The following is a 26,749-nucleotide window of genomic DNA, read 5'->3' as shown; positions in this document are numbered from 1 at the left end:
CCCCAATTCTCAGAACAGAGATGCTTCCTTGATCACTCTTTTTAAGTCTCCCACCCTGACTCCAGAAGATGCTGAACCCTACAAACTAACGTCAGGGGCTTTACCGCCTGCTTCTGAGAACGTCTGTCTATATGCCTGACTCATTCTGCTTCCATATTCCCACCATTTGATCCACCCACCTGTTGAGCATCTATACCTTCCTGGTGCTGACTGCCACTTGAACCACAACTGGGCTGCCCACACCACTTGGAAAATCCAGCTATCCTCCAAGACCTTGCCTTATCTTATTGGACATGTCCTGTACTTGTTCCAGTTCACTTCCAACCCCCACCTTCCCTGGAGAAATGAAATATTAATATGAAAAGTAATATTTATTGACTGTTTATTATATATCAGGAACTGTTCTGTCTCTATGTAGATTCTTTCTGTAATACCCATAATATTTCCTTCTGTAATACCATAGTAATACCTAGAAAGTAATACTATTGTTATTTCCATTTCACAGATAAGAAAACTGAATTATAAAACTTAGGTAATTTATTCAAGGTCACATAGCTAGTAAATGGTGGAAGCAGGAATGTGGTGATGACCTTAAACAAGTAGGAGGTCTCTTTTTTTTTTTAAGACATTTGAAAGAAGGATGAGCTGATACATACAACAACATGAATGAACTTCAAATATATTATACTGAGTTAAAGAAGTCAGACTCAAAAGACTGTATATTATATGACTTCATTTATACTATATTCCAAAAAAGGAAAACTATAGGGACCAAAAACAAATCAGAGGTTGTCAAGGGTGGGGGGTGGAGGAGTGGGGTTGACTACAAAGGAGCATGTGGTAGTTTGTTTTTTTGTTTGTTTTTCGGTTTTTTTTTTTAGATAATAGATCTATATTTTGACTATGGTAATAGTTACATGATTGCATGCATTTATCAAAACTTGCTAAACTATACATTAAAAGGGATAAAATTTATTGAATTTAAAGTGTACTTTTATTTTGAAATGGAAAATTAAGGAGACAGTAATTTTTCACTGATTGCCCCTAGCAATTGTCCAACTGTGGGAATAGTGGGGAGCAAAAACCAAAGTTTCAAAGACTTGGTGGAATAAAGAGCTCAGGTGGGAGCTCAGGATCAGATTTCAAGGATTTGAGAAAAAATTCAGGGAGAGGAAGTGAAAACGGTAAGCTTAACTTTCCCAAAAAGCCTGGAAGTGTAGGAAAGACAAAAGGTAGATTTTGTGAGAAGAGAGATTTGATGGAAGATTTTTTTCACCCAGAATGAGAGAACTTGAACCTCTTACTTCAAGGGAGAAGCTCTATAGTGAAAAAGAGATAAAAGGTTTATCTTACCCACATATTTAGTTTCTCTGATACTTTTCATCCTTTCACATAGATCTGAGTTTCCTTCTGTTTTCATTTCCCTTCAGCCTGAAGAACTTTCTTTTTTAATATTTCATATACTGCAGATAGGCTGGTAATAAATTCACTCAGCCATTATTTATCAAAAGAGTGTTTTATTTCACCCTCATTTTTGAAGGATATTTTTGCAGGATATAGAATTCTAGGTTGACAGTTTTTTATTTTAGAACACTAGAGGTATTTCCTTATCTTGTGGTTTGTCTTGTTTTTGAAGCAAGCAGTCATTCTTTACTTCTTTTTTTTTTTTTTTTTTTTACTTTTTTTTTTAATTTTATTTATTTATTATTTGGGGGGGAGGTTCACCAAGTTCAATCATCTGTTTTTATACACATATCCCCGTATTCCCTCCCTCCCTCGACCTCCCCCCACCCTCCCTCAAGTCCCCCCCACCCTCCCCATCCCAGTCCTTAAGGCATCTTCCATCCTCAAGTTGAACTCCCTTTGTTATACAACAAATTCCCACTGGCTCTCTATTTTACAGTTGGTAGTATATATGTGTCTGTACTACTCTCTCGCTTCGTCTCAGCTTCCCCTTCACCCCCCGCCCCCCCCAAACCTCGAGTTCTCCAGTCCATTCTCTGCATCTGCGTCCTTGTTCTTTCAAATAGTCATTCTTATCTTTGTTTTCCTTATTGTAATCTATCTTTTATTGACTCTGACTCTTTTAAGATTTTTGCTTTATCTCTAGGTATCATAAATTGATTGTGATGTGCCTAAGTGTAGTTTTGTTTTAATCGTGTTTGGAGTTTATTGAGCTTCTTGGATCTGTAAGTTGATATTTTTTATCAAATTCATGAAATTTTCAGACATTATTTTTTTTCAGGCATTATTTTTTTTTTAATATTTTATAACCCAGTTTCTCTATCATCTCCTTCTGAGACTCCAGTTTATTTTTTTTCAAACTTTTTTTCTCTGTGCTTCATTTTGAATTGTTTCTATTACCTTATAGTTTACAGATATTTTTCTTTGCCATGTCCTAATACAGATGTATCTTTCAATTCTAGAATTTCCATTGGGTTTTTAAAAACAGTTTTTGTTTCTCTGCTGAGGGTCCCCATCTGTTGACTCATTAAGTCTATCTTTTCCTTTAAATTCTTGAACACATTGATAATAGGTGCTTTAAAGTCCTCACATGATAATCCCAATGTATCTGTCATCTCAGGAATTTTTTTCTGTTGACTTTTTTTTCATGGTTATAGATCATACTTTCCTGCTTCTGAACAATTTTTGATTGCATGATAGACATTGTAGATGCTACATTGTTGAGTGTCTGGATTTGTTGTCTTCCTTTAAATAAAGATATGGGGTTTTGATCTGGCAGATTTAGTGGTAGATCTGCTTGATTCACTTTCAAGACTTGTTTTTTAAGTTTTGTTAGGGTGAGTTTAGAGTATCCCTTACTCTAGGGCTAATGGCATTTTACTCTTAATATGTGGTTTTTCTAGGGTCTCAATTGAACATCCAGAATGGTTAGCAAAGTCTCTTTAATATGGATGGTTGGAAGTGCTACATCTCTAGCATCATGTGATCTCCGGGATTTCCATTCAGCTCTTAGCTCCCCAATAACTATTCTCTCCTAGGCCTGTGAAGTTTCACCCTGCACATGTGCAGCTTAGTGTTTGGTTACAGATTTAAGGGGAGTTTTATGCATATTTATGAACTTCTCCATGTAGCTCCCTCCTTTCTGGCATCTTTACTAGTAAATCCTATAGTTGCAGAAATTGATCCCATGAGAAACCAAGCACCATACTTGGAGGGTTGCAGAACTCAGGTTTATTGAGCTGGTGGACACAGATGAGCTAACGCTCCAAAATTTTGGGCCCCGTTCCAGGTGACTTCTCTCCTTATATAGTTTAAGACACATAGCTACAGTTGGCATTAATTGATTGGCTACAGTTGGCATTAATTGATTGGCTACAGTTGGCATTAATTGATTGGCTACTCAGTTTCCATAGGTTACAGGTGATTACAGAGCTTGGGCGTTGCTAGGGGGTTACATGCAAAGGGTTTTCAAACAAAGGTAAGCAGGGGCAGGAACAGAACATTCCATACTTATCTGATCATCTTTTAGGTTCCAGTTGATTGTTAAAGTATTTTGTCCTCACTCTAGTGCAGCAAGCAGGTTTTACAGAAGCAGAGCAGGCATAAAGCTATTTTCTAGCTGTGTATGAACTCCAGATTTTCCTCATCACTATCTGTCTCAGAAGCCTCAAATTCCTGTGTCTACATCATCAGTTTAACCAGATTGCCATTCTCTGTTGTGCTCCACTTTCCTGCACCACAAACCAGAAAATGTCCAGGATACACCTGGGGCTCATCTCTTGTGTTCCCCTTCTCTCAGGGATCATAGTCCTCTGCTATCTGGTTTCCAACTTCTGAAAACTGGTACTTCATACATTTTGCCCAGCTTTATAGTTACTTATGTCCAGAGAGCAAGTCCAGTGCCATCTACTGCATCAGAGTCAGAAGCAGAAGTTGCATGAACATATATAGATTTGGGAGTTGTCTGTAGACAGGAATATCTTATTCTCGTCTTCACATTGCCCTCAAGATAAAATAAAAACTTACTGTGAAGACATTCATATCTCTTCATGGTCTGCCTAGCTGACTGGCTTCATTACCGATAATATTTTTCTTACAGATGAGCACGCACGCACACACACAAACACACACACCTTGACCTACTTTTGATTTTCCATGTACCTCTGGCTTTTCTTATGCTCTGCTTTTGCACATACTGATCCCTCTGCAAAAAATACCCTCCCTCCTACCCCCTAATTGCCTTTCTAACTCCTACTTATCCTTCAGAATGCAGCTCAACTGCTGTCTCTTCCAGGAAGCCTTCTCTGGTACAGTCTATTTTTTTTTAATTAATTAATTTACTTATTTTATTGGCTGTGTTGGGTCTTCGTTGCTGCACACAGGCTTTAGTTGCGGCGAGTGGGGGCTACTCTTCATTGTGGTGTGCAGGCTTCTCATTGCGGTGACCTCTCTTGTTGCTGAGCATGGGCTCTAGGCGTGTGGGCTTCAGTAGCTGCAGCACATGGGCTCAGTAGTTGTGGTTCAGGGGCTCTAGAGTGCAGGCTCAATAGTTGTGGCGCAGGGGTTTAGTTGCTCCACGGCATGTGGTATCTTCCTGGAGCAGGGACCAAACCCATGTGCCCTGCATTGGCAGGCGGATTCTTACCCACTGCACCACCTAGGAAGTCCCTCTGGTACAGTCTAGATTAAATGTCCCCTTATTTGTGCTTTTGTGTCACTCTGGTTTTGCCTTTATCAAAGCAGTATTGCCCACATTTTATTGCAATTGTCTGTTATGACCTGTCCTTCATGGCCTCCACCCTACCCTCCACACTGAACATTTCAAGGACAGGGACCAAATCTGATTCTTTTCAGTCACCATGACTGAGCACACATTTTAGGACATTTTTACAATAAAGGGCCAGATAATAACTGTTTTAGGGTTTGCAGGCCAGACGGTCTCTGCTGTAACTACTTGACTCTACCGTTGTAGCATGAAAGCAGCCATAAACAATACATAAATAATATGTAAAATATAAAACTTTATTGGAACAAAAACGGAGTGAGCTGTAGGTTTCTGATCCCTGGCTTAGTACATAGTATTTGCCTAGTAAATGTTCATTCAATTAATTAGTTAATAGAATAGAATGTTATTATTGGAGGCCTTAGGAGAAATGCAAAATAATGTAATCCATTGCCTACGTGTTTCCCTGGAATGGAAACGTGACACTTATCTTGAGACTTTAAGAAAGCAAAAAAGACAAGCTGAGTAAAGAAGGCAGAATAATAGAAAGTTGAAGAATTTCTGGCCTAAGTGACAGATCTCCCCATGCAGGGTTTTTTTCCAGGAGGCGATACTGGAATGGGATCCTAAAAGCTAGAACAGCTTGGTCAGAGTGAGTTCCTGAAGCAGCCAAGATTAGGAAGAGCCAGAGAGTGAGTACAAGCTGTGTCCTGGGCAACACCCAGGGGCAAACCCAGAGGAGCCAAGTTCTGTGGCCAAATCCAAAGTGTCAGAAACCAGGCAAATTCTGGAACTGGGCTCAGGGTGAGAATAACCAGGGCACGAGGGAAGTGAGATCCAAGACAACTTTTATGAACAGGACTGGCAAGCCCACAACGTCGGTCTGTTAATCACTGGCCTACGTGGTACCTGGGAAAGTCTGTGGTGTGTTGACCTTGGTCTTCTCAGAAAAGTTAAGTAACAAAGTCATCTACTAAGAGAGAAGCAGAGAGGAGGCTAGGACTTAGAGACTGGAGGAGCTCTGGTGTAGCTACTGTAACAAATTCTATAACGGCCCAGCCAAGTGCCCAGACAAAGATTTGCAGCTATATGATGGTTGAGGCTAAGGTTGGATAGCAAGAGGTTGTAGCAAACTAGTCCCCATGCTTGTAGAATATTCTCCAGTGAAGCACTGTGAATGAGTGTGAAGGAAATGAGTGAGTGGTGTCTGCAGGACTGGGACTGGCAGGGAAATGCAGCCACTGGTAAAGCAGTCCAGGAAATCTGGCTGTCGCTGGATACCTGCCACATGCAGAACAGCTCAGAGAATCCATCGATTGTACAGCATGCCTCTTCCTGCACCAGACGAAAGGCAAGACCTGGTTCCTCTTTCATCAGCACTAGCCTTCTAGGCATCATTGTGAACCCCGGTAATTTATCACCAGTGATGACAACAAAAAAGATGTCAAAAATGAGGTGAGTACACATGTATTCAGGATGTCCCCCTGGAGCGGCTTTTCAGACAGGTGCACACCTGGATGGCTAGCTGTGCCTCAAACCCACATGTCTCATGAGGCACTGCTAGCCTCTGTCCCATCTAGGCCTCATCCAAGCTACTGGGAGTAACCATCTAGACCCAGCTATGTGTGAGCCTCGTCAACACTGCTGGAGCCAGAGAGAGGTGTGCTAAACCAAAGAGCTGTGGCCTTACCTGAGGGCCCAAGGGTTGGCGATGGGTTTTGTTTCTCTGCCTTTACCCCGAGGCTGAACCCCAAATGTTTTACCAAGGACCCCAGTGGTAGTCCCACTGAGTATTCCTTTAAGAAAGTCGCGAGCATTTGCTTTGTCCCCTTCTCCCCAGGCTTCCTGTTACCTGGGGCTTCTCTCCCTCTCATCCCTTATTTCCTAGAGGATAGTGGGGCCTGGGGCTAAACTTCGCAGTGTCCCAACTAACTGCGGTCTGCTTAGCACCTCATTCTGCCAGCCCCAGGCTACCGAGTCCTTTTTAGATGACCCCTAACATTTTTTTCAGATTCAGGTTCTTGCATCTGACATTCCTGTCATCTTTTCCCATCTAAGTCAAACTGCCACCAAATCACCAAATCAGATTCCCTTTGATCCTATGCCTTCCAGAAACCTGTCTGGCTTTGCCCTGCCCCATTCAGGCTTAATCTGACTGACTGGTATTTATTGAGCTCATTTCATGTGTTACCTAGTCATTACTTCATGGACATCAGCCTCAGAAAAAACATTAGGAGGCTGGTCATGTCAATATCCCTGCTTTACAGATGAGGAAACTGAGTTGAGAGTGACTAACTTAATCAAGAAAGTTCCAGCTTGGACTCTAGAATACACGTTAGTCTGCTCCAAAAACCAGAGTTTTAACTACTTCACCAAACTGACTTCCACAGAGTGTCCAATCCTCCCTGATCTTACTGGCTCATACCTCTGGTCCCATGTTCCCATTTCCATCTCCATTTTCCTAAGTCAGGCCCACACAACTCATGCAGGGGATGTTGATACTTCTTCTGTTTGGTCTCCTCACCCTCCTTCCCCCTCCTATAGCTGGCATGTCCTGCCAGAGATGTGGTGCAGTGGGGTGGAGGAGAGCTGGGCTCTGGCACAAGAGAGACCTGACTTTGAATCCCAGCATCTTCGATCATCTGCTTTGGTGTTCTCAGCTCAACTCCTTTAACCCCTCTGAGTCTAAGTTTCCTCATGTGAAAGGTGGAAATTAGGATAGCACCTGTATCAAAAGAATTTTCTTTTCTGATTAATTTTAAAGGCATATGCTACATATAAGAATTTCCTAATGTGTGAATATTTCATAAAAGTTCTTTTAAATGAACATTTGCTATGAAGGGAGTTCTTTTAAATTTCTGATCTGGACATTCTTTTGTAAGTTGATTGAATCTCAGAAAGCCTTTTTTCCCGTAGATATGGTGTTGCAATATAACAGAAGATTATAAGGCAAGCTCACAATTATGTTTCTCTATTATATATTTGAACTACTTAAAAAATTCTACTGGGTGTGAAAAAAAGGAATTTTGTTTTTTGAGTATTTAATGCAACAATATGGATCAAATCCTTGGCACAGTGCCCAGCACATGATAACGACTCCATACATATTAACTATTGTCATGTCATTCTTCCCAGAAGGAAACTTCTATTATGTTTCTCTCTCTTCCGATGCCATTTACCACGATGGACCCTCAGCACCTTCCACAACCCGGCCCTGACTTTCTTTTTCATTTTATCTCTTTATCTTCTAACTCTCCATTCAACCAAACAGTCTCCATTTCTCGACCTCTCAGTGGGATGTAGGGAAAAAAGCACGTATTCTGGGGTCAGGTGGATCTGGGTTTGAACCTCAGCTTTGCCCCCTGGCTAGCTCTGTGAGCTTGGGTAGGTTCCTTAACATCTCTGGGCCTCAATTTCCTTATCTATAAGATGACAATGAGGTTGTAGTGAGGGTTACATCTAGGAAAGCATTATGCCTAACACCTAATAGGTGTTTAATCCTCTTATCTATTTTTTAAATTTATTTTTATTGATTATTATTATTTTTAGTTATTGGCTGCATTGGGTCTTCGATGCTTCATGCAGGCTTTCTCTAGTTGTGGTGAGCAGGGGCTACACTTTGTTGCAGTGCGTGGGCTTTTCATTATGGTGGCTTGTCTTGCTGCAGAGCACGGGCTCTAGGCATGCAGACTTCAGTAGTTGTGGCATGTGGGCTCAGTAGTTATGGCACAGGCTCAGTAGTTGTGGTGCTTGGGCTTAGTTGCTCCACAGCATGTGGGATTTTCCTAGACCAGGTATCAAACCCAAGTCCCCTGCGTTGGCAGGAGGATTCTTAACCACTGCGCCACCAGGGAAGTCCCAATCCTCTTATCTATTTTTAAAAGAATTCCTGCTCCTACTGTCCTGCCAGTTTTCCCATGGAGGTCTCCTTCCAAGGGGAATGTGTCCTTGCTCCTGTGCCTTCTTGTGGATTCCTCTTGTGGATTCCCATAGTGCTTTCTGTATAAAAATGCAGAAACTTTGTTTTGTACAGTTCTTTAAAGTTTTCATAGTTCTCTCCCAAACCAGCTTAATTAATTTGCACAAGTCCGGGAGATAGTCCAGCCTGGTAATTATTATCTCTATTTTTAAAAGGTGAACTAAGGCTCTGAGAGATGGAATGACTCATCCACGGTCACGAATGGAGGCCTGGCGCCCAGGTCTTCTGGCTCTTGGTCACCATGCCCCACCCCCCATACCATTCTGCACAGGAGTGACTGCCACTCACCTGCATTCATTATCATTTCCAACATTGCAAATTGTTGTGCCGTGAGTGCCTGCCTTGTCCCCCAGGGAGGATGTAGTCTGCTCCCACACCTTAGCCTAGTGCCTTGCAGGCATCTATTATGTGGTTGATGTCATTCAATGTGGTGAAATTTGAATAAATGTGGTATGTTGCAAGACCATTGTAGGAGACTAACAAATGTATTACTAGAAGGTTGAACTGTGTACAATGACATTTTAGTTGAAAGTAGGATATCTCACTCTTGAAGCACCTGCTTCTCTATAAACATGCCTTTAGACTTTGAATCCTTGAATTTGGAATTAGCTGCTCCATCCCGTGTGCTCTGTGTTCTTGTTTCTAGAACTCTGACCATGCTTGATTGTAGGTAATCTGCTTATCCATCTGTTTCCCCACCCCCAGACCATGAGTCCCTCCACGGCAAGCACCACATCCAATTCCTCTTGGTATCCAGGGCCTGCCACTGCACTTGGCACATAGTAAATGGAAGTTGAATGAAAAAACCAGAAAGAGCTGTCTGGGTCCATCCCCTAATCCCCCTGTGATTATGCTTGTTCCTATTCTCTTATCTTAGTTCATATTATGTATTTCTCATCTCCTATATTGAATTAAAGGCAGGTTCATTTTTTACTCATTTTTGTAGCCTTCTGAACAACCAGGGAAGGAGGAAACTATAATTATTGACGGTCTATTGTGTGCCGGTGATTGCACATATATTATGTCATTATTTTAAAAATTTAATTCTTATAACAGGTCGATAAGGTAGGCATTATCATCCCCGAATTACAAAAGAGGGAGCCGGGACTCAGAGAAATTAAGTAACTGGAATTTGACCAAGTTTACAGAGTTAGGAAGTGGCAGTGTCCGGATTTGAATCCCTGTCTGCTGGCTCTGAGACCCATGGCTTTCCTTCTTGTTGCCGTTGGGTGTTTATTTTTTAACAGCATGCAGAAGAGCTGAGAGCTTTAGCCCAGTAGGAATTAGGAACGCTGCTGAACTGAGACTTGAATTGAATCACATTGAATCAGATCTGTGCAAGCCACCTCCCAAACACTTTGAGCACCTACAGTGCCGCCTTTTCATTTGATTGTTTGGATGCATGCTTCAGGGAACACGTGCTAAGCATTCACAATGCATCAGGCTCAGGGCTAGGCACCGGGGATACAGTACTGAAGACAGGCTTCTTCGGGGAGCTTTCCCACAGTCTAGTGGGAAAACAGACATGTAGCAGGTGTCATAAATGTGATCTGTGCTGATAGAGATGACAAACTAGTAGTTACCAGTGAGGAAAGGGGAAGGGGAGGAGCAAGGTAGGGGTATGGGATTAAGATATACAAACTGCTATGTATGAAATAGGTAAGCAACAAGGATATATTGTACAGTACAGAGAAATATAGCCATAATTTTGACATAACTTCAACTTTATAAAAATATTGAACCACTGTGTTGTACACCTGAAAGTAATATTATAAATCAACATACTTCAATTTTTCAAAATGTGATCTATGCTAAGGGGAGACAGACGATAAGGACTTAAGTCATTCTAGGGTAGGCTTGGGAGGCTTCTGAGTAAATCAGGAGGGAGGAATGAGTTGGCCAAGACAAGAGGAGGAAATCCCAGAGGGAACAGCATGTGCTAAGCCACTGAAGTATGAAATTGCAGGTAGGATGGGTCTGGAACAAGGGGGCATTTTGGTGGAACAGAGCAGGGGGAATAAGAGATGCTGAAACTGGTTTCCCTGTGTTCACATCATGAACCAAAGGTCATGACTGGTTCTAACCCTTGGCCCTACACAAGCAGTGCTCTTGGCCTAGATGATAACCAGGAGAGTCAGTCTCCCTACACACGAAATGAGTTAGAGAAATAGCTGGCAACATCTCCATCTGTCTTCTCTAGGGACATGGTGGACAAGCAAGGAGTTTGCATTTCCCCGATGTGTGGGAAATAAAGAGCCAGCAATTGGGCAGACCCACACGGTTATGTCATCTGCCTGGATCATGTCATCCCTCAGCAGGCCAGGCAGGTAGCTTTGTGCCCATGTGCTTAATGTGCCCCTGGGTCCGAGGGCCCTGGGGTAGCAGGTGGCAGATGTAAACAAGATCAAGGCCTATCCAGAATTGCTTTCTTAAGTGGTGGGATGGACTGGAGAGCTCTGCCTACGCTGGGCCACAGGGTGGTAAACTGCAAAGCTGGGTCCACCCAGTTCAAGTTTTCTTCTTTGCTATGCCTGAAAATGTTTCTTAACTTAGGACTTTATAAAAGCAGCCAAAGACTGGTGGACAACTGAGCCAACCCTATGATGTATGTAACTGAGTAATCAATATGTATGCATCTATATTCATCACGTGGAGAAACAAGTCCAGTGTGGTGCTGGTGTTGACTCTCTTTCCTTTCCTTCCTTCCCCCTCGCCCAAGACTTGGAAAAATCTTCAGGCCAATTTCTGTCTCGGTCCTACCCAGACCTTATTCTGTTTTCCCTCCATGTCATCCATTAATTCCCTGCCACATCCCACTGCAATCATCATCCTGCGTGATCCTCACCAAACCACAGTGGACTGGTCACGCCCTTGTATCCAAACCACCGCTCCCTTCCTTTCACATGGCTGGCCACCCTGCCCCTCTCCCCAAGGTACAGAAAAGCCAGCTAAAAACAGCAATGCTTATTCTCAGGAATTGTCGAACCTAATTCCCCACTCACTCCCTTTACCTTTTACTCTGTGCTGACCTCCCCAGCTCCACACTCCAATTTTGCTCCCTCTAGTGCATTCTTCACACTGCTTCCTGGATGATTTATCTAAAATTCAAAGGTGATCGTGTCATTCCCCTGCTCAGAACCCTTCAGTGGTTTCAGGCCCTTTCAAATGACATCCGAACTCCTGAAGCATTTAGAACAAGACCATCCCTGAGCAGATTCCTTCCGACCTCCCTGGCATCATTTCCTGCCTCTCCCCTTGACAGTTTGTGACACAGCAATGCTAAATTACTTATGGCTCCCCAAACACCCAGTGCTATTTAATGTTTCTGAGTCTGCCAGAAATAGCCTTTCCTCTCTGTTCTATCTTACAGATCTGTTCAGTGTTTAAAAATTCTCTCAACTTACTTCTTCTCTGAGACCCTTCCAGACAGGAGTCATCATTCTGGACCACCTCGGCGCCTTGCTCAGACGTCTGCCCATTGCCTGTCTGCATATTCCCAGGACGTGCTTGCTTGCAGGGACCTTCTTATTCAGCCCAGAATAGCACAGGACCTAACATAGAGCACGTGCTTAGTCAGCACTGATTGACTCATTGTCCAATTACACCACCTCCCCATCCTTTAAGGGACTTGTGTTTTAGCCACAGCCACACTGATACCTGTATCCTAATTGGCTTTCCCAGGTCGGGCAAATCACTGGTCTGCGATCATCGGTGGATCCCACTCCAAGAATTATGTGCTATGGGAGTATGGAGGGTATGCAAGTGAAGGTGTCAAACAAGTTGCAGAATTGGGCTCACCCGTGAAAATGGAGGAGGAAATTCGACAACAGGTAAGAAAAACAATCACAGAATGACCAAAACCCAGAAATGCAGTCAAGCATCCTTTAGCTTTCTTTCCCAGGGGCTCAAAATTTGCAGTACAATGTGCTGGAAAATTGGTACCATAGGAAGTGAAATCTGTTTGCTGAGTTGGGGGGTTTATGTTCAGAGGTTTATGTTGGGGGGTTGTGTTCAGGACAGAGGCACAAATGTCTGTCTTGTCATCTCAGGTTTTTGCTAACTGCATTTGTAGTTTCTTCAGCTTGTGCTAAAAGCTGCTGCTGTGGCTGCATTGTTGGGGTACCACGTCTCTGTTCTCCCCGAGGGTCAGTGCAGTGGATTACGGTTTTCTTCCTCTGATCCTTGAGCGGGTTAGGGGAGTGACATTCACGCTAAGCTAAAATCACCATTTCCAAAAAGAAACATTTGTTTATTGACACATGCTTTTTGCACTTATGTCTTGAAGTGTTTGATAAATTAGCCGGTGATTAATCACAATCGTTATAGATTTAAGCATCTTTTATGTACCACATAGCATGTCATGTGGACCCAAGAGCTGGACTGTTATCTAGGACCTCATTCATACCAATGAGAGATAAGGAAGAAATCGTCCGTCATTCTTTTCTATTTGTTGGGAAGGCTCATCATCCCTCATCAGAAGCACTAGCACGAGGCCGATGAGGGATCTTGAAAGAAGAGCTATGGTTTTGTGAAGGCAGCTCACAGGCTGCACCGTGGGGGAGGAGATGGTGCAGCTTTGGCCGTCACTACCCACAAAAGCCCTTCGGGCCTGAGAGAGCTGGGTAGGCAGCCACATCTCACTGCACACACGTGTGCAGAGGAAGTAAGGAAAGAGCAAACCGTGCTTGAAGTGTGGTCATTCCCAGCACAGGTCACTGCGAGGCTGTTGCCCTGCTCAGGCTCCTGCCCCGCATCTGTGAGACAATTCAGGGGCCCTGGAAACACTTGGTCCTGTGTCTCAAAATGTGTGTGTGCAACAGGGCAAGCAGAGCTGAGGCCCCCAGTCCTTCCTCCTGATGTCTACCATCTGGACTCCAAGCTCCCCCAGACCCTAAACTGAATGCAGCCAAGGTCACCTGATTCCCACTATAATCCCCTGAGGAATTCTTTTGGACCAGAGTCCAAAAACGCCCAGGAATTAGCTTATGTTTCTCATTAATTTGATTTAAAACCTTTCTCCATTCTCAGAAAAAATGTTTAACCCGGTATCTTGAGACAGCATGTTATTCATCACGAGTTTATCTTACCAACGACTTAGCGTTTCTCCGACTCCGGCTGCTGTGCCTCGTAACTGGTATCACTCATTCAGGCTATAGCACAGCCATGTTCATCTGTAAAGTCATGAAGGGCTGCATGTTGGTCCTAGTCTGTCCAGCCTGTCATGGAGGGAGAATCCCTTGTTTGGGTTCCTGGTTCTCAAGTGTGGAATTGTGATACACTGGCTGCATCTGTTCTGTTGTGTCATGTGTTGAAAACCATGCATTACAAATAATAGTTGAAATACTAAAGTTTGGAAATTAATTAGATCAAGGTCAAGGGCATCTTCATAATAATGCCCATGTCACTCGTTGGCTATCTTGAGAAGTTCCTGGAAAGAAGGGAAGCAGGTATGAATTGTGAGAAACAGAGACCACATTGTGCCGGCGAACATTATCTGTCATGTGTTGTAGCAGTAAGAAGGCTGAAAACTGATGGATGGAACCCCCTGCCTTAGAATGTCCCCCCTTAGGCAAATGTTCTCTGCTTGGTGTGTTCCTGACCAGCACACGTGGGATTAGCTTCTGTACACACAGACAGTGTCTGGCTCTCCCAGCTGCCTAGTGTTCTTGACATGAAGTCATAATAATGTTTAATTATGGGTATTGCATATGGGAGTTAAAAATCCCACTGAGCACGTCCCAGGGTCTGTCACCACCTGTCAGGCCCCCTGGATGCTAAACATGTACTTTTAGTTCTCACCTTTAGTTGAAGAAGACAAGATTCAATTTCCTGCTTTTTCTGGTAAGGAAATTGAGGCACAGTTAGTTAGAGAATTCCAGCACTTGAACCCAAGCCTGTCTGACTCCAAAACCTGTATGTAGTACCAGATACATAATTTGCAGGGCCTAGTGAAAATACAGGGTCCCTTGTTCAAAACTTAAGAATTTCAAGATGGTGACACTGTGAATTTCACAGCACGGAGCCCTGAGAGTCTGAACAGGTCACACACTCATGAAGCCAGCCCTGCTCATGTTCCTTTCCTGCTCTGCAAAGAAACTCCCCTCTCCAGCCTCTGAAATAAGCCTGTTTGCAGAGCTCTGCTAAGCCGTGCACCCAGATCCCCAGCTCCTCGGAAAGTCAGGCAGATAGAGTGATTTCAGGGCCCCTTCCCTTCCAAACAATTCATAGTTCTAAATATTGTTCCCTGCAAGCACACAATTTATTATATTTTTCTGTAATTCAGGTAAGAAACAACATAAAAAGGGAACAAGAATATAAATTCTCCTAGAATATAAAAGTGCCCTCTGAATAACCAGTGACTTGTTTGAACACATCTACAAACTAACATAGTGTTCTCAGCCTTTAATACCTTATATCCTTCCAACTGCTCAATCAAAGAACCCGAGGATGAAAATAAAAAGCCCTCTTTTCCCAAGAAAGACATTTATATGCTTCCCAGCACTCTCTTATACAGACATATCGCTGGCTGCAAGTTTCAAGGGCATTAAAAATCACAGCAGATATTGTTGGAGGTAAATCTTATGCTAATGGCTTTCGAACACAAATGAACAAAAATAATAATCCCATTAGTAGTGGAAAACTGTAATAATATTGAGAATAAATTTTAATGTTACTATAACTGCAAAACACCAAGAAAATTAATGAAAAATTACAGCAGCATTATTGGCAGTAATGACACTGGTGGCCGGAGAGCATGGGGGAAGGGCACAGGCACACTTCTTAGCAGGGGACAGAGGCAAATGGGTCCTGGTAGGGACTGCGGATTAGAAATACTGAATAAAGGCTGGCCTGACAGGTCACAAATGAGTAACCCAAAGCAGGTGGAGGCAGTAGGGAATGGTAGATCACACTTGTAGGTAGACCCAGGACCCAAAAGTGAGCTGATGTATACTCATCTCATGAAAATGTTCCACTAAGACCATTTCTACTTCATTAAGTAGACATCTATAGCATGGATGCTAGGTGTCTGGTTCTCTGCTGGGTGTGGCCCAAAGATGGTGCCCCCTTCACCATGTTATTCAGGCTGGAAACCTTGGCATCACCCTTGATTGTGCCCCCTGTCCCGACTTCTACCTTCTCTCCTAAATTCCTCTGGGTCACTTCCTCATGGCCATGCCTCTGTTTAAACCATCCTCATCTCTTGCCTAAATTATTGCACTGGCCATCTGACATCCCTGTCTCCAGCCCTCTTCCTGTTATCCACACTGCCCCATGGCCATTTTATAAAATACCAATTGATTATGCCACTCTGCCAATTATGCTCCTGACCCCAGGGTAAAGTCCAAACTCCTTATCATAGCTTCAGAATCCTCTGTGATCTGGCCTTGTTTACCTCCCCCATCTTATTTCTTGCTGCAGCTCTAAGCTGTACCCATGAAGAACCTCTTTCAGACTCTCCAAAGAGCCATGTCCCTCTTGCATCCAGGCCTTCTGTCAGCCTGGAACATCTTCCAGCTCCCCTTCAACTGGTGAACTCCTATCTATCCTTCTAGACTCAGCTTAAATGTTGCTTCTTCCTGAAAGCCTTCCCGAATTCTGTACAAAATTCATGCCCTTGCCAGGTGCTCCCACAACACCCTGTACCTCCCCCATCATTACCATCATCAAGTTTACTGCAAGTCCTTGTTTGATGTCTGTCCCTCACTAAACTGCAAAGTTCAAATCCATGCTTTCCATCTCTGTATCTTTTGAGCTGGGTATAGTGTTACTTGCTTCATAATTGTTTCTCACGTGTAGTAATTTACTTGATAACTCTACTAAACATCTACTAAATAAATGCCAGGCATTAGAGACCAACAGTGATCAGATCATTCCCTGCCTTCATGGAGTCTGCATTCTAATGGGGGAGACAAGGGGTAGGGGTAAATAATTATAAATTGTGGTAAGAGAAAGAAACCAATGAGAGATGGCTAGAAAACAGCAATAAGGAGGGACCTTGTTAGTAAGGTGGTCAGGGAAGCTCTCTCTGAGGAGTGCCTATTAAGCTGAGACCCAAAAGAAAATCATAAGGAAAAGATCACTCTAGATGGTGACGACAGCATGTACAAAGACCCAGAAGTAGAAAAGAGCTTATCATGCTTGAAGAGCTGAGAGAAGACTGGTGTGGCAGGAGGAGAATGAATGAGGAGGAGTGTGGCTCTGTGAAAATGAAGGACACATTGTCTCTGCGCTGGAGAAATTCACAGATTGGATGGGAGAAGTGGATACATAAATAACTATGTCATGTAATGTACTTAATTTGGGGCGGGGGGGGGGGCGGGGGGGTTGGGGGAGTCTCTAGAGCAGCTGAAGAAATGAAAAGATTAGACTGTGTCAGCCTTGACTGTGCCATCCTCAGGGTCCCCCAGCCTTTAACATCCCCTATTCCCTATGGACACATTAGACACATGTTAGTTTCCCTGTCCCTTCCTCTGGGCAGGCTGGGTCTGCTGCCCCTTGGGGCGACCACAGCTCCCTGTGCGGTCCCTCTGCTAGGTTGAACCATCCCTGCTTCTTTCCTTCTCCGTCTCCCAGGCAGTCTGTTTCCCTAGAAGGTGGGCACTTGTTGATTGTCCTCACCCCTCTGTCCTTACTTATTCTATTGCTTCATTATGGTTACTTTTAATGTCTTCAATTTTAAACACATCTAATTATGTCGTTCAGATTATTCTGTTATCTCAGGGTCTTAGGGACTAATGTTCCTTTGAATTGAACTTGCCACCATCACTAATTTCCTCGTCTGATTTTGGATTGTTCGTTCATCTTCAGTGGGTATTTTTCTTTGTTTCCTATGGGAGTCCTCTGTGCTCAAGTTGTGTTGTCCCCTCAGGGGGAGATTGTATTTTTGTCTTTCCACCCAAGTTTTGATGGCATTTCTCAGATTAGAGTTCCCCACTGCCAGGCCAGTGTAAATATGGCCTCTGCACTTACACACGGGAGAGGCTGGGGCTTCTATTTCTTGAAGGTGAATTTTCATTCAAGGGCCTGGACAGAGGACAGTTTTCCTTGCCCCCTCCCCAAGTGACTGATGGAGGGTTTTCTTATCCCCATTTGGCCCTTCAAAATGTCCAGCCTGATGCAGGGGTGTCTTCCCACATCTCACCCAACACCAACTTGAGACCTCCCCTTCTCTCCCTGCATGGCTTTAAAACCTCCACCTCTAGCTCCAGGGACCATACCCTAGGCCCGGCCCCATGCGTCAGCTCCTGCTCACAGTTAGACTTTCCTCCTCCTTTCTGGCATCCAGAGAATTTTTCTAAACTCCCTTATGTATTTTTGAAACTTTGTCCTGCTATATTTTGTCTAGCCTTTCTATGTGTTTGTAGCAGGAGGGAGACCCTTTTGCATCAGCTCAGTCTTTCATGTTTCCTGATGTCCACCCAGCGTCTCCAGCACGTCATACACTGTCTCACACACAGTAGGTGCTCAACCAAGGTCTGAATGGGTGAATTGACACACAAGCTACAAAAGTCTTGTTGCCAAATTAAGTCCTATGGACCCTGTTTGAGCCCTAGCTTGGCTGAGGCTCTCTACCTTGGCAGGGAGGGCTTTTTTTCTGTTCTGGTTTTTCTGGTTCAAGTAAGTGAATGATGAAACCTGTGCTGAGATCGATACAGCACAAGCTTTATTCAGGGGCCAAAGAATGGAGAAGTGGGCACTAAGTTTCTCAGATCAACTTCTTCACCTGGCCAGAGAGATTTGATTTTAAGGAGTAAAGACAAAGGGAGGAGGAGTGGGGAGCATCTGCATTGTCTACTGGGGAAGGAGCAGGGCTTTTTGGAGGGAAAGGGGTACCATCCCCTTTTTATCCTTTATTGGTCCTTAATATTCAGTCACAGCCACTGGTAGGTATGTTATTTAATATGCCAGTAGAGGTAAAAGTAACTTGTAATGAGACTCAGCATCTGTTGGAGGTCAGATTCATCGCCATTTTAGTCCCAGCTGGTTCCACCTGGGTTTTTTTTGTTTGTTTGTAGCTTCCTTTCTTATCTCTGGGCCCTTTAACATAAAGATTTATGTTCATTCCTGCTAAAGGTGGGGAATTGGCAGGGTTTGAGCAAGGACATCTAACAGTGACGGTTAGAGGGCTGTGAGCAAGAACACTCCTGCTAATGTGGGGGTTGATGGGTTTTGAACAAAGACCTGGGCAGCTCTGGCAACAGTCTCTTGCATAAAACCATGCACTGTGAATGGGCATTCACTTAACACTCCAACTTTAATACTTCTCCAGATTCAAGTCTTCCCTGACCATAAGAGGTCAGATAAGGGTAGACCCTAACATAGACATTGATTATTTCACCTTCAGAATGCCTCACTGGTGATTCCTTAAACCTGCTGCTGGAATTCTCACACCACCTATGCCACAAGAACCAATAAACAAGCAGATGTTCTCTTTCTTTAAAGTTGAAACTGTTTGTAAGGCTCTGGAAACTGGTAGTAAGAGTTTGAGAATTTTCTTTTCTCATCTCCTTTAAATCATTAGAGATAACAGATGTCTACTAAACTTTTATTTTTCCTGATTTTTGATTTTCTAAACTTGTGATCATTTCCCTCTAAGTAAAATTAAAATCATTGCCTGATTTCTGATGTTTTCCATGAATGGTGACATGCAGCCTCATCTGATTGAGAAAGTCTCTCTCTCACACACACACACACACACATACACACACAAACATATTATCAGCTTTTATTTATAATAATAAAGTTCCAATGATCTTCAGTGCTTGTGAGAAGTACCACATAACAGCTAAAACCATTGGCTCTGAGTTAAGATTCCTGGGTGCAAATGCTGGTTGCAGTTCTTAGTTATTGTGTGACTTTGGACAAATTACTCAACCCCTCTGTGCTTTGGTTTCCTCTTCTATGAGATGAGGTTGGTAATATGCCAACCTCCTAGAGTTACCATGAGGGCGAATGGAGCTGATGCATGTGAAGTGCTTGGAGCAAAGCCTGCCCTGTAGAAAGTGCTCACTGAATGTTACCTATCAATACCATGTTTTCGTTCTTTGTCTCCATTTCGTCATCAGTAAAGTGAGGGGCCTGTCCTAAGACCGAAGAGCCCCTGAAGGAGCTAGAAAAGTTAACGATTCTAAAGGTTCAAGTTCATCATGTCAGTCCCCAGCCTGAGAATGCCACAGGAGGAGGACACCAGTCCTTTGCCACCTCCCAGGCTCTGCCTCAGCCTGCCCCTCCCACTCCTGCTTATCAGTGTCCTTTCCTGACAGCCCTAGCCCTCTGTCCCAAAGTTGAGCCTAAACAATTTGAGGACAGTAACCACACCCTCATATAAAAAAGGAGCCACAACAGAACTCCATGGCCATTCCAACTCTATTCCTGTGCACGTGTTCTTCCACTTCCTTGGAACAGCTTTCTCGGGATGCCCACGGGAGATACTTCAGTGCCACCTCCAGAACAAGGCCTAGAGGCAGCCCAAAGCGGGAGATCTTCCCATGTGCAACAGGATATCTGCCAGAGTGTAGAAATGCAGACGAGGCTTCCAACCCAAGGAAGGAGGTAGTCTAGTGAAGTCCCTCTTTTTTTTTTATTTTAAAAAAATTTTTAATACAATTCAAATACTTACCATTTATAGCTATTACAAAATATTGGCTAAATTTCCCAGTACATCCTCGAGCCTATCTTTCACTCAGTAGTTTGTACCTCCCACTCCGCCACCACTATTCTACGCCTCCCCCTTTCCCTCTCCTCACTGGTAACCACTAGTTTGTTCTCCGTATCTCTTCCACCATCCTTTCTCAATAGATCTATGGTCTCTTCTTACTTACACTGCACGTGGCCCCAAATGGTGGCTATATGACTTTGTTCCTTGGCTTCCGATAGACAACTGAGCAGTGTTGGTGGCTGTTAGTTGAAACACTGGGAAGACAGATTGATCATTGAATAGTCTGTGCATGGGTACCCCCTGCATCAGATATCTACTTCTAATCCAATCAGCAGTTATCCCCATGTAAAGGACCACAGAGCCCATTACTCCATACAGGGGCTGTGGGTAGGGCAGTTTATACCAAAAAAGGAATTGAAGGTAGAAGGAAAATTGATTGACATTTCAGGGCAGCAGTGGATTGGCAAGAAGTAGACCAAGTCATAGAAACCCAGAAAAAGAGCCTGAATTCAGGTCAGGATGGCGGGGATGGAGCACTAAAGAGAACAGAGGCTCAGCACAAGGGAGAAAGGAGAGCAACAGAGCCCCAGGGTGCAGAGCTAAGCCAATTGGGTGAGAAATGCTGGGTCTAGAGATCGGTTCAGCTACTGAGGTGCGACCAAGGATATCACTAGACCTAGTATAAGGACTTTCTAGGCAGAGATCAGAGAAAGTGTATAAGGGCCACGAGCACAGTCAAGACCACTTATTTGCTCTTGCATTTCATTGCGCTTATCTACTGCCTCGCACTGTTACAAACAACTGTGAAAACAGTACAGGGCAAGTAGGTAAGCTTCCTAAGTCTTTGACCTAGAGTAGGTCACCCAACCTCACTGAGCCTTAGATTTTTCATTTGTGAAATGATGATAATGAGAATATGAAGTGTATATGTTGGTTATGAAATAATACACTGTAGTGCCTGGCTTGAAGGATGATCCATTATTACTCTTAGTATTAGGACAAAAAATTAAATGTGAAGGATTTGTAATCTCCGTGTCCTCCCATCTTCTAAGAAGATGCTTTGGTTTTATTGGGTGGGAATGCAATTGAAAGAAGAAAAAACTGCCAGAGAAAGTAGACCAGGAAAAAGAAGTGAGGGGAGAAGTAAGGCCAGGAAGCTGGGACAGTATTAGAATTTTAAGGCGTGAGAAGAGACATATAGGAGCAGCTGCCGTTTGGACTGGAAATACAGGAGGAAAAGAAAGGTCCAAGGAAGACTTTTAGTAAATGTGATCTCTTAAAGAAGAGACATCAAAAGAGAATTGTTAGCAGTGCACTTTGCAGAACACTGTGTGATGTAATTAACCCTCTGCTGCCTCCTCAAGAAACACTCAGTAAAGACCTACAGTGCTTTTCAAGGCCTCGTGGAGTCAGATTGGGTAAAAATTTTAGATCCGTCACCCTGCTGCACTCAGTCCCAAGGGGTGCCCAGTTTTATTGGGGTTACATTAATATTATTATCCATACCTCTTTTGTCCTTCACCAGCTTAAAGGCTTAACTCCATGGAGTGTGTAAGTGGGCACTTGTGGTTGATAGAAATAAAGTGATACTAGGAGTGGGGGTGGAAAAGAAGTTAAATAAAGATTCTCAGTCACAAACACTTGATACAGAAATTGGAACATCATTTGAAAGGTGTGATTTCAGTTATAAGAAACCTCTTGTTTGCTTTCAGTTGAGTCTTCAAACAAATCTAAATCACAGTAGGACAAGCAGCCAAAGTGATTCAGTGATGCCTGTTCTTTAATAAAGCTGGCACAGGCTGCCTTTGCTGGAAGGAGGCAGAGCCCTGCTCTTAGCAGCAATTCCTGATCTCCACAGTTTTACATCAGAGCATTATCAATCCCTGGAAATTTTTCTGAATCTCTCTATGGAAGAAACGGGGGACAGTTTTATTCAGAACTTATAGGTTATTTAAGTCCCTAAAAATCTATTTTTACAGCAACTGAGCCAAAATATTGCAAACAGAAGGCAAATTTAAATGGGGAAATAATTAATAAATCGTCAACATTTAGAGGCAATTTGGCAATATCTGTCAAAATTGTACATTTTCTTTTTTTTATTGTGGCAAAAACAAAAACCCACATAACATAATACCATCTTAACCATTTTTAAGTGTACAGTTCTGTAGCGTTGAGTATATTTACACTATTGTGTGTATGTTTTCTTTATACCTTGACATAGTGAGTCTGTATTTAGGAATTTGTTTTTCGGAAATATTCTCACACAAAGGTATATGAGGAAGGATGCTCATTACAACATTGTTTATAAAAATAAGAGATGGAAAGAAGTGATTTTGGAGGGGGGGACATATTTAAAAACTCTGGCTGCTTTTATATAATTAAATACCATGCAGCAATTAAAAGGAATAAGGCAGATCTATATGTACTGATATAGAATGCTCCCTGGTATATGTTACTAGGTGGGGAAAAACAGAAGAGTATCTCTAGCTAGCTGCCATCTGGGGAAAAGACAGGTGGGTCAGAGTCAAATGCTTATGTGCACATATAGAATTTTATATGCATGGAATATCTCTAAGTACGCATACCAAAAACTCAGTGTCTCTAGAGCAGACTGGGAGGGTAGAGGTCAGAACTGAAAGATGTATTCACATTTCACTGTATGCCCTTTTGTACTGTTTGTATATGTACATGTTACCTTTTTAAAAGAATGTTATTTAAATAAAGAAAACTTTGATTAGAAAGTGAATATTGCAAAAAGATCAATACTCCAAACTTAATCTGTAACTTTAAGATTCCCCCAAAAAACATAATTTAAAAAATTATACTATACTTTCATTCTATGGAAATGAAAAACTAAATAGCTGAGAATAGCCAGAAAACATCTGAAAGAGAATAATGGTGGTGGGGGAGGGGGGTGTGGGGGGGGGAGAGCAGGAAAAAGAGAGAAGACTAGCTGAACCAGATATTAAAAACTACATTATAAAACTACATTAAATAAAACTGTGTGACACTAATGCATGAGTAAACAGATTAATAGAATATAATAGGAAGTCCTGAAAAAGATCCAAATTTATTTTAAATTAAGTGTAAGGAAAAAAATATAATTTCCTGTCACTTGGAGAAAGATGGTAATGGCACAACTGGAAGTCATAGAAAAATACAGTTTGCTCCATACTTCAATCCTTAAACCCAAATAAACTCCAAATATGTAAACAATTTAAATATTTTAAAATGAAGGCATAAAAGCATTGGAAGAAAACATGATAGAATCATTTTATAATCTAGAGCAAAGTCCCTTCCAAGCATGTCACAAAACCCAGAGGTCATAAAAGAAATGATTGATAAGCTAAAAACATCTTTTTAATTGTGGAATATATTTAAACATTTTAAAGAGGAAAGACAAAGTGGGGGGACATGTTTGTAGCCCATACAATAAACAAAGGGCTAATTTCTTTAATATATAAAGAGCTCTTATGGGTCAATTTTTTAAAGAACAATAAACCAATTTTAAAAATGATCAAAACACACAGACAGGCTTTAAGATATTTTAAAAGATGCTTAACCTCACTTACAATTATGGAATTGGAAATTCATTCCACAGGGCCATAATTTTTGATCTACTGGACTTTTGATAACCATATGTTGACGGAGCTATAAAAAGACAGACACTGTAATGTGTCTAATTGTGTGCTAATTGTGGCAGTGCTGATGGTACAGCTTTGTGGAGGGCGCATTTCTCAGACTCATAGTTCCTATCCAGAAACTTATATACACCGATATACCCACACATAGGAACTGAACACTGTGTAACAGAAAGAGTAGAAAAACTTAAATATCTGTTAGTAGGGGACCAGTTTTTAAAAAATGAGAATTTGAGATGAAACATTGCCAAGACAAATCATCAGGTTAACAAAGAAAGTGCAGCAGAGTATTTGTAGTATACGCCACTTGTGTTATCATTAAACATGCACACTTGCATCTCTTGAAGGGCATATAAGAATATGAATAACAGTTGCCTCTAGGGTAGGGACCTGAGAGACTGTGGGATGGGAAGGGCAGGAGAATCTTTCATTGTGTTGCCTCTGGTGCCTTTGAATGTCGTACCATATCTTTGCAATATCTGTTCAAGAAAGTGATTATTATACAGTTAAAATAAAAAAGAAATAAGCCAAACACTCAAGCTGAGGAATCTTTAAGAAAGCACATTGCATGTTCTTGATAAATTTCTCTCATCCTGGTAACCAACAGAGCTCATCTAGACTCTGTTCATGGAGTCAGGCCCAAGTGGTACCAATTTGCCCTGAAACCCCCCTGAGGACATGGTCCCAAGGAATGGGCTGGGCAGAGGTAGAGATTTATAATCCAGGTGGCCAAAAGCAGATGACTCAGGGAAAGAGTATAATTTAATTTTGCCAAGGAAGAAAGCAAAGGTCAGAGTCGGTGCTTGGCCTTAGGTCTGAGGGGTGAGGCCACAAACAGGAAGACTCCAGAAGCCCGCACAGCATGGGAAGGGCTGAAAAGTGCCCGAAGCCCCTTCTGTGTATCAGCAGCCACATGGTCTAGGAGGGCCTGATGTCTTAAAGAATTAGAGAGGACTGGCCAGAACTTTCTCTAGAAAGATTCCAGAAGTAGTCTCAGATCTCTGCCCTCTTCACCTCCAAAACTACCAGGCAGTGGTCCTACGTGCTTTTAGTGTTTAATACCCTGCAGCAGAGGGGACCTTGTCTGTGGATTGTCCCACTTTCAAGGGCCTGAGTCCTGCAGCGGCCAGTGTGAGCCTCCCTCCTGAGAGTGTGCCCTGTGGATGAGGGCCAGCTCACAGTCCATGATGCACTAAATCCAGAAGTTAAGAATAAGCATTTAGAAATAGCCATTTAACAACATCCAATGAGTCTAATAATAAAAAATTAGAACTTGGATACAGCCTGCAACAGATTTGATATTTTTTAAATGACAACAAACTGGTTAGAGTTGCGAAGCGTTGTTCTAGAGGCAAGGAGTATTTCTGAGTCACCTTTACCTCCACTACCTGAGTCAGGGTCTGGGATATCACAGATGCCAGTGAATGTTTATCTGAATCTATCACAGTCCACAGGTTTTTTTTAAATAATAAGACTGAGGCTTGGAAAATATGTGCCTTGCCCAAATGCTAATGGCAACACAGATTCTCACCCTGGGACTCCCAACTTCTGTTCTGGAGATTTCTCCCCTCTCTGCTAAAAGGGGGGAGGCATAGGCAGCCCTAAAAATTTCATCTGGTTGTATGTACTGGAAAACTTACCTAGTTTTCACTAGACTCTGTGTCTGACAGTTTAGAGTAGATTTTCCAATGAATATTTGCCATCTAGTGGTTAAAAAAAGGTGTAGGCACCTCGTGTAGACTTCATTCATTCATTCACTCAATGTCAAACACCATATATGAGAGACCACTTTTCCTTAAGCGTTTCACAGTCTCTTGGGAAAGACTGCCGTAGAAATAGGTGATACCAACACAGTGTAACTTGGGCCAGGAAAGTCAAGTCCAGGGCACACAGGGAGCACAGGGCAGAGCCTTCCCCTGCCTCAGGAAGCTGAGATTTCATGAGCAGTATTAAACTCAATATTTGGATGCTCAAAAAATGTGAGCTCCTTTTTCATCGTGTTCTTGCCAGATCGTCAGGACCAGGATAGCAGCTTTTGTTGTCGCCTTCTCTGGGTGAGCGTGGACTCATGCGCTGAGCATATTAGGAGTGCTGCTAGTGCATGCCCTTGGCTGAATGGGGTAGCTGTCCCAAGAGCTGTATCCCCAGCCACCTCTACATCTGGTCTTCAGGTCTGTTTCAAGAAAGCGTTGTTCATTTCCCACTCCTGGTCAGAGCATCTGTGGGCTGTCCCTCCTGTCCGTTCAGTTCTTCGGCTCTCTCATCCTAAAGGTATTCCCCACACACACAAGTTCTCCCAGTTCATCAAAGACACCCTCCATTGAGCCAATAGCCACCACCTAGGTGTCCAGCTTGCCTGTAGTGAGAGAAGCTTGACATAAGGGGGTAGGGGACAGGCCTGTAAAGGGAGGTTGGGGTCATCTCATGAATGAACCTGAATACCAGGCTGCCAAGTTTACACGTAGACCAGTAGGAATAGGGCGGCCATTGAGTGTTTCTGAGAGGGAAATGACCAGAGATAAGGGTATTCGTTCATTCAGCAAATAATTATTGACATCTATTGTGTGCAAGGCACTGATTGAGACCCCGTGCTGGGCCCTAGAAGCACAGGGATGAATAAGGCCCAGTGTGGGAGACATATCACATCATTCCCCTGGGTTATAACACACTCTCTACCCCATGCAACAACTTAAAATCCTTATCTCAGAAAAGGAAAGAAATCAGATTGTCTCTGAAACTTCACAGTATAGGAACTTAGCTACAGAGACTGTAAAGCCATAAAT

General features: G+C 42.8%; 1 protein-coding gene across 1 annotated transcript in view; it reads left to right on the top strand.

Moving 5' to 3' along the window:
* Positions 1-26,749, top strand: part of SPON1 (spondin 1) — a 270,084-nt gene that overhangs the window by 153,427 nt on the left and 89,908 nt on the right. Inside the window, exon 6 of the mRNA XM_057750017.1 lies at positions 12,348-12,496. Coding sequence (XP_057606000.1) covers positions 12,348-12,496 — 149 coding nt within the window. The remainder of the gene's footprint in view (positions 1-12,347; positions 12,497-26,749) is intronic.

The sequence above is a fragment of the Hippopotamus amphibius genome, chromosome 9, assembly GCF_030028045.1.
Source record: "Hippopotamus amphibius kiboko isolate mHipAmp2 chromosome 9, mHipAmp2.hap2, whole genome shotgun sequence".
Classification (NCBI taxonomy): Eukaryota; Metazoa; Chordata; class Mammalia; order Artiodactyla; family Hippopotamidae; genus Hippopotamus; species Hippopotamus amphibius.
The sequence above is the reverse complement of the archived record's forward strand: the minus strand, read 5'-3'. Positions and strand labels throughout refer to the sequence as shown.